Raw genomic sequence first — 14,165 nt, forward strand, 5'->3', positions numbered from 1 at the left:
CAATTAGAAGGTGCAGTTTGCAAGCTCAGGATATCCCAAAGCACCTGTAACCCCAATAATTCTAAAGCATGGTGACTGCCAGCACAGTGTACGTACAGCCCGACAGCCAAGTCCCCGACAGGAATGGGATAATGACCAGAATCATCTTTACAGATAACGTTGAGAAATATCGGCCAGACCACGAGTGCAATCACATTGCAGCTGAACAAAGGGTGGTCTTGTGCACACTAGCTGCTGTCCGGACCCAGGCCGCTACAGTTTACGTAACGTTATTAAAGTGATCAGCATGATCGGAGCACGCGCAAGGGATTTGACAGCTGCAGATGTCACTGAACAGCAATTCACAGAATCAAAAGTAAAACCTGGGCTGCAACCAGATGCAATTTAATTTGGGGAAGTGAGATTTGACAGAGAAGCAGATTACTGAACGGTTGAGAGTTCACACCAGCGAGCAGGAAGGGGGCCCAGAGCTTGACAACAGCTTGCAAATGCCACGTGTTTATAGGTGGACATGGACAGAACATGGCGGCACAGTGCCGCAGCGGGTAGAACAAAAATCAGATGCCACCTTTTGCCTTCTCCACTCATCACCTCCAACCTCAGCCACCGTCTCCACCCTCCTCTCCCCCACCCGATGCATCTGCCAATTGACACCCCCCTCACCTGGATCCACATACCCCACCCCCTCACCTGGATCCACATACCCCACCCCCTCACCTGGATCCACATACCCCACCCCCTCACCTGGATCCACATACCCCACCCCCTCACCTGGATCCACATACCCCACCCCCTCACCTGGATCCACATACCCCACCCCCTCACCTGGATCCACATACCCCACCCCCTCACCTGGATCCACATACCCCACCCCCTCACCTGGATCCACATACCCCACCCCCTCACTTGGATCCACATACCCCACCCCCTCACCTCGATCCACATACCCCACCCCCTCACTTCGATCCACATACCCTACCCCCTCACCTGGATCCACATACCCCACCCCCTCAGCCCCTTCCAGCAGCATTCTCCCCTCTACTTCATCAACCTGAATAAGGGTCCTGACCAAAAACATGTCACTCGACACATGCAAAATTCCTCCAGCAGTTTGTTCTTTGCTCAAGATCGCAACATCTGTACTCTTATAATGCCTCCAATTAACGTTTGAGGTCTGGAACACTTAGTTTAGAGATACAGAGCGGAAAACAGGCCCTTCGGCCCACCGAGTCTGGGCCGCCCAGCAGTCCCTGTACACTGGCGACACACTGGGCCTATCCTATCCTGGCCACAATTTATCATTTTTAACTAAGCCAATTAACCTACAAATCTGTATGTCTTTGGAGGGTGGGAGGAGACCAGAGCACCAGGGGAAACCCCACAAATTCCAAACTTCCTCTGTTCTCCCTCCTCAAGGATGTTGCCAGACCAGCAATGATTCTGCAGCATTTTCTGTTTATGGTTGCAACTTCCCACATCAAGAGTCAAGTGTTCAAATGTCACATGCACCGGCATTGGAACAATGAAATCTTTACTTACAGCAGCATAACAAGCCTGTAAATACAATACACATTGATTTTCACAAAGCTATTACTGTATGGGAGAAACCAGTCCTGTGCAATGGATGCATCACGGTTAACTCTTTGGTCGGTTAAATGGTCTCCTCTCCCTTTCAGAAGTTGACCCACAGACAGACGCGAGGTTTAATGGCCAGGGAGTTGATACTCAGTGACAAAGTATACAGCAAAGCCTCGAGTCTACAGCCACACAGGATAAGACAGCTCCAGGTCCAAGCTCAAATGGATCATGGGTGATGCATCCTAGTTGGCTGCTTGCTCCACACCTCGGCTATGGCTGAAGAGACCAATGCGGGAGTGACAGTCTCTGTGGCAAAGGTCACATTTGTGTGTGGTCTCTGGTCTGTTGAAGTTGCTGCGCTCCTCTCTGCGTGCCCGCTTGTCTGCCGCTGCGTCCATCAGTTTCTCTTCCCCCGTTTAGAGATGTTGGTTCAGGGTACCTCTCCACCTCGTGTGGTCAGCTGCAAGACTCTCCCAGGACTCCACATCGATGTCGAGCGCCTTCAAATCCCTCTTGCAGCCATCCTTGTAACGTAGCTGGGGGCGGCCGATGGTTCCCCTCCCAGATGTCAACTCTCCATAGAGGAGGATGTCTTTTGGAATACGGCCATCCTCCATGCGGTGGACATGGCCCAGCCACTGCAGCCTGCGCTGCCTGAGTAGAGTGTACATACTCGGAAGGCCAGCGTGAGACAGAATCTCGGCGTTGGACACAGTCTTGTCAGGGTATACCCAGTATACGGAGGATGCTTCTAAGGTGGAAGGTGTCGAGTCTTCTCTCCAGTCCATGTCTCACTGCCGTATAGCAGCGTGCTGTTGTCACAGGCGTTGTAGACTGCTATCTTTGTGTTCACTGTCAGCTTTGGATTGGTCCACACTCGAGTTGTGAGGCGAGCGAGAGTTGTAGCTGCCTTCCCGATCCTCTTGTCAATCTCTGTGTCCAAGGAGAGGTTGTCGGTGATGGTGGAGCCAAGGTACATGAACTGATGGACAGCATCGAGATCGTAGTCGTCGATGGTGATGACAGGCGGTGCCTCTGTATCCTGCCCCAGGACGTTCGTCTTCTTCAAGCTGATGGTCAGCCCAAAGTCCTTGCAAGCCCGATAGAAGCGGTCCATCAGTGACTGTAGTTCCTGCTGGGTGTGGGACACAACTGCTGCGTCATCGACGAACAACATGTCTCTGATGAGAGCTTCACGTATTTTTGTCTTGGCTCGGAGGTGGGTGAGGTTGAAGAGCCTGCCGTCCGATCTAGTACGCAGGTAGATCCCCTCTGTTGCGGTACCCACACTTCGGGTGGGTACACTAGATTAATCCCAACACATTAGTTAACAGTCAGGCTCAAGAAACATGGGCTCGCAGGTGAACAGACGAAGAATGTAAAGATGACAAGAGAATGGGAGGGCTTTGAAAGATCGAGGTAATTTATTTTGGAATTGTGCAAATGGTTGACGTTGCCAAAAGGGAAACAGAGCAATGCACTGACAAGAGTGGAAAGAGAACTCAGACAACATCCAAGGAGAGCGTGGGCGAGACATTGTGGGGAGGAAGGGTCAGGGAGCACTGTGCTGACGTTTCTACATCACACAGCACCCGAGAACAACAAGTTCTCCAACTAGTTTCACTGTCCTCCTGATTAAATGTTACTATTTGTTTGCCCCGTTGACAACTTCCGCTCAGCTAACAATGAACCATTCTACATTTTCCTTGACCATCGTTCCCTTTGATCTGTCATCTTCACTATATCTCTATGTCTTCCACTCCTCTGACTCTCAGTCTGAAGAAGGGTCATGACCCAAAACATCACCCATTCCTTCTCCCCAGAAATGATGCCTCTCCCGCTGAGTTACTCCAGCATTTTCTGTCTATCTTAGACCACAAGGGTTTTGCTATTCAGTATTAACAGCCTTAGAATGGATATAAGAATGTCGACACAGATGCTGTTTTACCAAGAATGACAAAGTGCTTGAATAACTCAGCTGGTCAGGCAGCATCTCTGGAGAACATGGATGGGTGATGTTTTGGGTTGGGACCCATCTTCAGACTCTCACCCTGGCCCCTCCTCGCCTTTGAAGACTGAAGGATCTGAAGAAAGGGCCCAACCCGAAACATTGCCATGTTCTTCAAAGATGCTGCCTGACGTGCTGAGTTACTCCAGCACTTTGTGTCTTTTGTTGTAAACCAGCATCTACAGTTCCTTGCATCTCCTATTTTCTTATGTTTAGTCAAAAGTCAAGAGAGTGTTTGGAAGGGAGGAGGCAAAGCATCAAATTTATTAGCGTGTATAAAGTTTTGAGGGCCCTATCAGGGCAAATGGTAAACATACATTTTGTTCTGATGCATCTTTTTATGGGAAACAGCAGGACAGTTAAACACCGATTACACAAAGGCTGTTCATGCATGGGGACTGACAGTGTTATAACTGCCTCGGAAAATTACTGTATTAAATTATTCTATCGGAAGATTATTTTGTAAAAACTGATAGAATATTCACAGCGGGATGCTTATTGGAAGTAGATTTAAAAAACATTCAGTAGAAACCACTAGGTAGTTTAAACAGCGTTGAGTTTGTTTGCGATGCAGTGTGTTACACATCCACTCCCACTGTCACACACACGAGGGGTGAAGGAGAGGGGTAGTGAACAAAGACTCCCACGCTCAGCACAGGATGAAGAGGTGCAGCATTAACACAGGGAGCCCCATGGGGGAAAGAGCTTGCATTTTTAACAATGCCTCAGGTGCAGGTTTAGGTTTATTGGTGTCACGTTTACCAAGGTACAGCAATATGCTTTGTTTTGCAGGTTATCTCGACAGAACAGATAACACGACACAATCACAACAAAGTCAAACTCAAGCACAATAGGTAGAGCAAAGGGGAAGATGGCGAATATAGTTCTCAGCATTGTAGCGCATCAGCTCCAGAGACAAAGTCCATTGTCCGCAATGGGGTAGAGGTGAATCGGACAGTACCTTAGCTAATGGAAGGAACGTTCAGATGCCTGATAACAGAGGGGAGGAAACTGTTCCCGAGTCTGGTGATATGTGCTTTCAAGCTTCTGCACCTTCCGACAGACGGGAGCAGGGAGAAGGAGGAGTGACTGGGCTGGGACAGGTCCTTTATTACACCAGGACAATCTAACGCACTTTACAACTGATGATGCCAGGATCAATTAGTAGCCACACAAACAGCAATGTGATAACTGGAACATTGATTTTCTACAATTTTTAAATGAAAAAAAATCAATATTGGCCCCGAAGCATTTTCTTTGAAATAATCACTTTGAACGTTTAACTTCCACCCAAGGGGCAAATAGAGGCTCAGTTTAACATTTTATTCCTGAGGACAGCACCTCAGGCAGGGAACACACTGAGTTACCCTGGGCCGGCCCACTAGATGAACTGACAATAGACAATAGGTGCAGGAGGAGGCCATTCGGCCCTTCGAGCCAGCACCGCCATTCAATGTGATCATGGCTGATCATTCACAATCAATACCCTGTTCCTGCCTTCTCCCCATACCACCTGACTCCGCTATCTTTAAGAGCTCTATCTGGATCTCTCTTGAATGCCATCAGAGACTTGGCCTCCACTGCCTTCCGAGGCAGAGTATTCCACAGATTTACAACTCTCTGACTGAAAAAGTTTTTCCTCATCTCCATTCTAAATGGCCTACCCCTTATTCTTAAACTGTGGCCCCTGGTTCTGGACTCCCCCAACATTGGGAACATGTTTCCTGCCTCTAATGTGTCCAATCCCTTAATAAGTTTATATGTTTCGATAAGACCCCCCCTCATCCTTCTAAATTCCAGCATATACAAGCCTAGTCGCTCCAGTCTTTCAACATAATACAGTCCCGCCATTCCGGGAATTAACCTAGTGAACCTACGCTGCACGCCCTCAATAGCAAGAATATCCTTCCTCAAATTTGGACACCAAAACTGCACACAGTACTCCAGGTGCGGTCTCACTAGGGCCCTGCGCAACTGCAGAAGGACCTCTTTGCTCCTATACTCAACTCCTGGGGTCCCTACACAGGGCTTCGATACAAGGACATGCTGGATCACAGAGGTACAGCAAGCCATTGTAGATCCAACAGGACACAGAGTGCTGGAGTGACTCAGCAGGTCAGGCAACATCTCTGAATTGAATACATTTTTTTATTAGCCAAGTATGTATACAATTTGCCTTGGTGCTTTGCTCACAAGTAACGACACGACATACAGTAAACAATTAAGAATAAAACATAAAACATTAAGAATAAAACATTATAGTTTAAACTTGTGAAGAATGAAATAGAATACCAGAGTAAAAGGAGGCTACAGACTTTGTGGAAAAAAGCTGTTTTTATGTCTGGCTGTGGCGGCTTTGACAGTCCGGAGTCGCCTTCCAGAGGGAAGTGCTTCAAAGAGTTTGCGGCCGGGGTGAGAGGGGTCAGAGATGATCTTACCCACTCGCTTCCTGGCCCTTGCAGTGTACAGTTCGTCAATGGGGGGGGGGGGGGGGGGGGGGGGGGGGAGAAGGTTGCAGCCAACAACCTTCACAATACGCTGCAGCCTCCGGATGTCGTGCTTGGTGGCCGAGCCAAACCAGACCATGATGGAGAAGGTGAGGACAGACTCTATGATGGCATTATAAAACTGGACCATCATTGCCTGTGGCAGGTGTGTTGGAGAACATGGATAGGTGACAGCTCGGGTTGGGCCTGAAGAAGGGTCCTGACCCGAAACGTCACCTATCTGTGTTGTCCAGAGATGCTGCCTGACCAGCTGAGTTACTCCAGCACCGAGTCTTTTTGAAGATACCAGCATCCGCAGTTCCTTGTTTCTACATATATATCAAATGCGTGGTGCTCTGAAGCTGGTCTGTGGGCTCTGGTTACTGTGTGAGAGCGTTAATGTGGGACCAGTTAACAGTTTTCTTGAGTCACTGGCCTCCAGAACGAACAGACATTGAGGAAGGATTCAATGCAATCTTTAAACAGGGAGTTCATCAGCAGCTCTGGGGGAATCTGACACTCAGTCAGGGTCACGAACAAGCTGCTCCTGTCGTCAGTCAGAAGACAGAAATATGCCCCATTGCGGACCAGACAGGTGCAGCGGGTAGAGCTGCTGCCTCTCAGCGCCAGAGCCCCATGTTAGATCCTAACCTCGGGTACTGTCTGCGTGGAGTTTGCATGTTCTCCCTGTGACCGCGTGGGCTTCCTCCGGGTGCTCCAGTTTCCTCCCACATCTCAAAGCCGTGTGGGTTTGTAGGTTAATTGGCCCTCTGTAAATTGGCCCCAGCATGGAGTGTGTGGATAAGACTGGACAACGTAGAACCAGTGTGATGGTCGGCGTGGACGGTCCATTTCCATGCCGTCTCTTTCTACCCAGGCCGTAGAGTCTGCCTCCACTGCTCTCTCCGGGCAAGACCGCTGACTCAGGGAGGGAGTCAGTGGGGAAGTCACCTCCCGCCGGGAGTGGGAAGACAGTCCAGGCGTGGCCTTGCCACCGGCAAGTGTTGTGTTGGAGACACACTCCCAGTCCAGCAACTCCCCAGGAGGCACAGTCTTCCAACCCAAAGATCCCTGTCCAAGGTCCCATCCACCTTCCAGTGGGGAGGGGGTCAACGAACAGGATAGATCCCCCAGCACTCCGCTGGAGGAGGGAACAGGAGATTCAGCCTGAAGAAGGGTCTCAACTTGAAACGTCAACCATTCCTTCTCTCCCTCGATGCTGCCTGACCCGCTGAGTTACTCCAGCATTTTGTGTCCATCTTCAATTTTAACCAACATCTGCAGTTTTTTTTCCTACAGATTTCCCCATAATGTCTCAGCCAATTTTTACCCCCAGTTAACCACCAAATCACCACACAACTTTGCCAATGAAACTCACACCGGTGGTCTATAGAACAACGCAGCACAGGTACAATGTCCATGCCGGACATATTGCCAAGTTAATCTCCTCTACCTACACATTCTATGCTGGTTCAATGACACTTAATTGCTACATGTATCTAGATAGTGAAATGCTTTGTTTTGCATACGATTCAGTAAAATCTTACTACTCACAACCACAAATTGTATCCAAGTACAAGAGTGTGACAAATGTAGTGTAAGAGTAGCAGATTACTCTGAGGCAGTACACATGGAGCTGCCATAAGACCCATAGAAGATGATCATCAATGCTTACAGCAACACTGCATTCAAAACCCACTGGGCAGAGAATTCCCAAGCATTCCTGCCGGGAATTCCATCCCTCCCATTGTCGGCATTTCCATTGATAAAGCAGCTTGCACATGGCATCGACTGACCTGGCAGGAGAGAGGAGGAGAGACCTCAGACAAGGGAACATTGTCACGTGTGCCGAGGTACAGTGAAAAGCTTTTATTTTGTAGCTCCTTGACTGATGGGACTCCTTGCTCAAGGTGGGAGCTGCTTCTTTCTCCAAGACGCTCTACCCCCGTCTCTAGTGCAGTGAGCAGACCCTCACTCTGGGTGGCTGTTTCCCCTCCCCCCTCCCCCGCCCCCCCCCCCGCCTGGGTGGAATTCAACCCAGTGACAACAGGTGGAAACTCCATGTAAAGTGTCAGACGTAGAGCACAGAAGGCAGCCCGACCACAGTGGCAGTCTCAGCAAGAGCAGGCACGTGGATAGGGAGTCTTGCAGGGACACTGGGGGCTGAATGAATTGAAGATCAGCAATCAAACACAGTGGCGCGGCTGTGGAGCCACTGCCTCACAGCACCAGATGCCCGGCTTTGATCCTGACCTCGGATGCAGTCTGTGTGGAGTTTACAGATTTGCCTTGTGACCACCGTGGGTTTCCACCGGGTGCTCCAGTTTCCTGCCACTTCCCGAAGACGTGCGGGCATTGTCAGTTAATTGGCTCACTGGAAATTTCCCCTCGTGCGTAGTGAGTGGATGCGAAAGTGGGAAATGTAGAACTAGTGTGAGCGGACTGACACAAAATGCTGCAGTAACTCAGCGGGACAGGCAGCATCTCTGGAATGAAGGAACGTGTAACGTTGCGGATCGACACCCTTCTTCAGACTTCAGCAACGGCAGTTCTTTCCCACATAATGTGAGCGGGTGATCGATGGTCAGCCGAAGGGCCTGTTTCCACGCTGCATCTCTAAACTGAGCACATGGATATGGATCACAGGCAGCTGTGTGTGCTGCATCAGTGCAGTCCACTCACCTTCCACTACAAGCATTAATTACACCGCTGTACAGGGGGATGATTGTACTTACGAGTAGCAAGATTTTACCGAATTGTATGCAAAAAATAACAATGAAGCACCAGTGCATGTGCAGGCAGAAGAGATCAGACAGGTCGACGGGATTAACACGGTTAGGCAGCATGGGCAAGTTGGGCTGCAGGCCCTGCTTCTCTGCTGAATGACTCTAAAGCGTATCACCCCCACTCCCCCTTCACTTAATCAAATCTCCATTTCAGCAGAAAGCTCCACTTCCTGATTTGCAACTGGAACATAAAGTGTCAATTCTGAACTGTAACCGAGGACAAAACTAACCGAACAATGGCAACGTTAACCCAGACTACAAAACAAACAGCTGGTGAAAGGGCAGAGGCTCGAGACATTACAATCCAGATAGTCCATCTTTTTTTTTTTTTGCTTGTTAACGTATTGCTTGGATACGTGGTAAAACATGTAGCAAAGGCCAGTCTGAAAGGCACATTTTGCAGAGCTCTTCAACTGCACAATAAGACCGGTCAGATAATCCCTTGATGGCAAACGGTGCAGTGGTGAAGGAAGAACACCAACTGGCACTCGCACAAACTAAAACTGCCACCTTCAGTATAAAAACATTAAAACTGCATTCAGGTCATTTCCAAAGTTATTTTTATTAAGCAATTAAGCCACTGGTATTTTCTCCACGAAGTAATGCTCTGATTCGGACACAGAGGTGCAAGTGAACATTTCTAAAACAGTTCAATCTGAAGTACAAAGATAGACACAAAAAGCTGGAGCAACTCAGCGGGTCAGACAGCATCTCTGGAGAAAAGGAATAGGTGACTATTCATAGGAATAGGGTCTCAACCCAAAACGTTACCTATTCCTTTTCTCGGGAGATGCCGTCTGACCCTCTGAGTTGCTCCAGCCTTTTGTGTCTATCTTCAGTTTAAATCATCACCTGCAGTTCCTTCCTACACATTCAATCTGAAGCAATGCAGCTCTCGATTTCTCGCTTTTAGGACTTGCTGGACAACCAGGAATTGTGAAACAGGCAGACTGTGGGGGAGGATCACAAAGGTCGCAGCTTGGTTCTGTTTTTAAAACTAGCAGCAGAGGTGTGTTGTCTGCAGGGCGGCGGGGTGTGACAATAGTGCACTCTGGGGCTACGATGAGAATTTACTCGAGGACATTGCAAAATTGATGTTATTACAAGGGTTTCGAGTCGTTCTCGTTTTTTTTTTTTAAACAGCATCTCGGAGCAAGTTGTTTTCAAATTGTGTTCTGGCGAAACCAAAGAGAGGGAGCTTTGCACTGCTGTCACAGATGATGAAATCTACAAGTGCAATAGACACAGATAGACTGAGAAAAGGTCTCGACCCAAAACGTCGCGCCTGTCCATTCCTTCCACCAGCCGAGTTCCTCCAGCATTTTGAGAGAGAAAAAGAGAGAGAGAGAAAAAAGAAAGAGAGAGAAGAGAGAGGTAGAGAGAGAGAAAAAAGAGAGTGGGAGAGAGAGAGAAAAAAGAGAGAGGGAGGGAGAGAGAAAAAAGAGAGAGGGAGGGAGAGAGAAAAAAGAGAGAGGGAGGGAGAGAGAAAAAAGAGAGAGGGAGGGAGAGAGAAAAAAGAGAGAGGGAGGGAGAGAGAAAAAAGAGAGAGGGAGAGAGAAAAAAGAGAGGGGGAGAGAGAAAAAAGAGAGAGGGAGGGAGAAAAAAGAGAGAGGGAGGGAGAAAAAAGAGAGAGGGAGAGAGAAAAAAGGAGAGAGGGAGAGAGAAAAAAGGAGAGGGAGAGAGAAAAAGGAGAGAGGGAGAGAGAAAAAAGAGGGAGAAAAAAGAGAGAGGGAGAGAGAAAAAGAGAGGGAGAGAGAGAAAAAGAGAGGGAGAGAGAGAAAAAGAGAGGGAGAGAGAGAAAAAGAGAGGGAGAGAGAGAAAAAGAGAGGGAGAGAGAGAAAAAGAGAGGGAGAGAGAGAAAAAGAGAGGGAGAGAGAGAAAAAGAGAGGGAGAGAGAGAAAAAGAGAGGGAGAGAGAGAAAAAGAGAGGGAGAGAGAGAAAAAGAGAGGGAGAGAGAAAAAGAGAGGGAGAGAGAAAAAGAGAGGGAGAGAGAGAAAAAGAGAGGGAGAGAGAGAAAAAGAGAGGGAGAGAGAGAAAAAGAGAGGGAGAGAGAGAAAAAGAGAGGGAGAGAGAGAAAAAGAGAGGGAGAGAGAGAAAAAGAGAGGGAGAGAGAGAAAAAGAGAGGGGGAGAGAGAGAGAAAAAGAGAGGGGGAGAGAGAGAGAAAAAGAGAGGGGGAGAGAGAGAGAAAAAGAGAGAGGGGAGAGAGAGAAAAAGAGAGAGGGAGAGAGAGAAAAAGAGAGAGGGAGAGAGAGAAAAAGAGAGAGGGAGAGAGAGAAAAGAGAGAGGGAGAGAGAGAAAAAAAGAGAGAGGGAGGAGAGAGAAAAAGAGAGAGGGAGAGAGAGAAAAAGAGGGAGGGAGAGAGAGAAAAAGAGGGAGGGAGAGAGAGAAAAAGAGGGAGGGAGAGAGAAAAAATGAGAGAGGGAGAGAGAAAAAGAGGGAGGGAGAGAGAAAAAATGAGAGAGGGAGAGAGAAAAAATGAGAGAGGCCACACTGGAACACAGCCACGTATTAACACTCTCTGCACTCATCCAAGCATCAACAGGAACGAGTTGAAGACGCCGGCCTCCACGTCAACCATCAATAATTAGTATCGAACATTTCACCAGGACTTGCTGGTTACTACAAAGCAGCGGGGAGAAGGCGGAAACTCAGAAGGCAAGCAATGTACACAAACTGCAAGACTTCCCTCTTTTTTTCGCCTTGTAAATGACACCCAAATGACTCTCCCGCTCTCTGGTTCCTTGTCGCCGCCAACATGTAATAAGTTTTGCAACAAAAACCACCACCACCCGCCCCGCCGCACGGCCGACTGCGCTCCTTACCTTGACACTGAAATCCCTGCTTCCCGAAGCCCCTGCACAACACAAACAAAAACAAACATCAGCAGGTAAAACAAGTAGGAAAGAGGAAATAAAACAGCTCGATGTTTATCTGCACACAAGTCAGGAATGTACACACACACACACACACACACACAACACAGGAGAGGTTGGGGGCGAGGAGACGCCAGGGTGGGGGGGGGGGGGGGGGGGCAAAGTTGGCGTAAAGTTGGGAGAGGGAAGGGGGAGTTTTTGGGGGGGGGGCAATAGGCGAGGGAGGGGGGTGCAAGAGGCGAGGGAGGGGGGTGCAAGAGGCGAGGGAGGGGGTGCAAGAGGCGAGGGAGGGGGTGCAAGAGGCGAGGGAGGGGGGGTGCAAGAGGCGAGGGAGGGGGGTGCAAGAGGCGAGGGAGGGGGTGCAAGAGGCGAGGGAGGGGGGTGCAAGAGGCGAGGGAGGGGGGTGCAAGAGGCGAGGGAGGGGGTGCAAGAGGCGAGGGAGGGGGTGCAAGAGGCGAGGGAGGGGGGTGCAAGAGGCGAGGGAGGGGGGTGCAAGAGGCGAGGGGGGGGTGCAAGAGGCGAGGGGGTGTAAGAGGCGTGGGAGGGGGCGCAAGACTCGAGGAGGGGTGCAAGAGGCGAGGGAGGGGGGTGCAAGAGGCGAGGGAGGGGGTGCAAGAGGCGAGGGAGGGGGGTGCAAGAGGCGAGGGAGAGGGGGGTACAAGAGGCGAGGGAGAGGGGGGTACAAGAGGCGAGGGAGAGGGGGGTACAAGAGGCGAGGGAGAGGGGGGGTACAAGAGGCGAGGAGGGGTACAAGAGGCGAGGGGGGGGGTGCTCACCAGATGAAGTCGGTGCAGTGGCTGCAGAAGGTGGGCTGCCTGAAGAAGCGGGCGATGAACTTGTGGTCCTTCACTTCGCACACGTTCTTCTGGCGCAGGGCTCCCTGTCTGGCGAACCGGTTGGCCGTGGGTTCGCCGCTGCCGCTGCCGCTGCCACTGCCGCCGCCGCCGCCGCCGCCGCTCTCGCTGCTCTCTGAATCAGCCATAATCCCAGCACCAGCACCAGCCCCGGCTCAGCTCAGCTCAGCTCAGCTCACGACCACCCACCACCCCACCCAGCCTACTGGGGCGGCGCAGGGACCCACGGACGGACGCGGTCGGGCTGAGTGAGAGCAGGACAGGGCTCAACCCTCGCTCTTTATCGCTGTCCCCGGAGCTCCGCCCGGGAACCACCGCAGCGAAGCGTCAGAGCCCCGGGTCCCAGCACGGAGCGGCTCGACACTGCCCCCTGGCCCCAGCGCGGAGGTGGTGCCGCGGCTCGACGTCGCCCTCCACTGGCACAAACGTGGAACGGTTCAACGCCGTCGCCCGGCCCCAGCGCGGAGCGGCTCCACACCGCCCCCACCCCCCCCCCCCCCCCCATGGCCCCAGCACGGAGCGACTCAACACTGCTCCCTGGCGTCACCCCGGAGCTGGTAGCGCAGCTCAACGCTGGCCTTCGTCCCAGCGTGGAGCAGGAGAACATCGTCCCGTCCCCCAGCGTGGAGCTAGTACTGTGGATCGCCACCCTGGCCCTTGGCCCCAGCATGGAGCAAGAAGCACAGCTTGATACTGCTCCTTGCCACCAGCGCGGAGCTGGTAATGTGTGTCACAATACTCCCTGGCCTTAGAGTGGAGCAAGAATCTGACCATGACACCTTCGCCTGGCTCTTGGCCTCGGAGTCCTGAGAGTTGTTCTGTTCCGACTAACTGAGTCGATCTCACCAATAAGCATTTGTGGCTTCTCTAAGTTGGCCATCGGTGACAGCTGGTCTGGCCAGGAGGTCAAAGGTGAGAGACTGAAAATGGGGACCACTGGTTCCTGGAATAACTGGCAACAGGAGATCAGAGCCAAGAGATGGTGGTTGGATTTGCGTTCAACACCAGCCCTGAAGGCACGGTGGAATGAGAGCGAGATACTGCACAAAATATATCAATGGAGTGAAACAGGACCAGGTGCAGAGAAGGTTTACCAGAATTATGCCTGGATTAGGAGATATCGGCTACAGGGAGAGGTTGGACAGACTTGAATTGCTCTCTTTGGAATGCCAGAGGTTGTGGGGAGACCTGATAGAACTATATAAAATTATGAGAGGTCAGAACCTTTTTCCCCCCCGAGTGGAAATTTCTAAAACAAGAGGGCACAGCTTTGAGGCGAGAGGGGTAAAGTTTAAAGGCGTTGTGCAGGGCAGGTTTTAGTACACAAGAGGGTCACGAGTGCCAGGAACACGCTGTTGGGTTTGGTGAAGACATAAGATAGTGGCATTTAAGAGACTTTTGGATATGCAGGGAATGGAGGGATATGTATTATGTGCAAACAGATAAGAGATGGTCTTGGCATGCAAAACAAAGCTTTTCACTGTACCTCGGTATATATGACAATAATAAACCTGGTGAAGTCAATCCAGACGTCCCCTTATTGTCAGTTGGAGTTAATTTCACTCCGGTTTTCCCCGAG

The 14,165-nt window shown here is 50.7% G+C and overlaps 1 protein-coding gene across 2 annotated transcripts in view; it reads right to left on the minus strand.

The window, feature by feature from the left end:
• Positions 1-12,920, minus strand: part of prkcaa (protein kinase C, alpha, a) — a 187,020-nt gene extending 174,100 nt beyond the window's left edge. For both annotated transcript variants that reach the window (XM_078401440.1, XM_078401439.1), the window contains exons 1-2: positions 12,509-12,920; positions 11,682-11,713 (exon numbers count right to left, since the gene is read on the minus strand). In XM_078401440.1, the coding sequence (XP_078257566.1) occupies positions 11,682-11,713; positions 12,509-12,714 (238 nt within the window). In that variant the 5' untranslated portion in view covers positions 12,715-12,920. The remainder of the gene's footprint in view (positions 1-11,681; positions 11,714-12,508) is intronic.
• Positions 12,921-14,165: the final 1,245 nt, after the last annotated feature.

The sequence above is a fragment of the Rhinoraja longicauda genome, chromosome 6, assembly GCF_053455715.1.
Source record: "Rhinoraja longicauda isolate Sanriku21f chromosome 6, sRhiLon1.1, whole genome shotgun sequence".
NCBI lineage: Eukaryota > Metazoa > Chordata > Chondrichthyes > Rajiformes > Arhynchobatidae > Rhinoraja > Rhinoraja longicauda.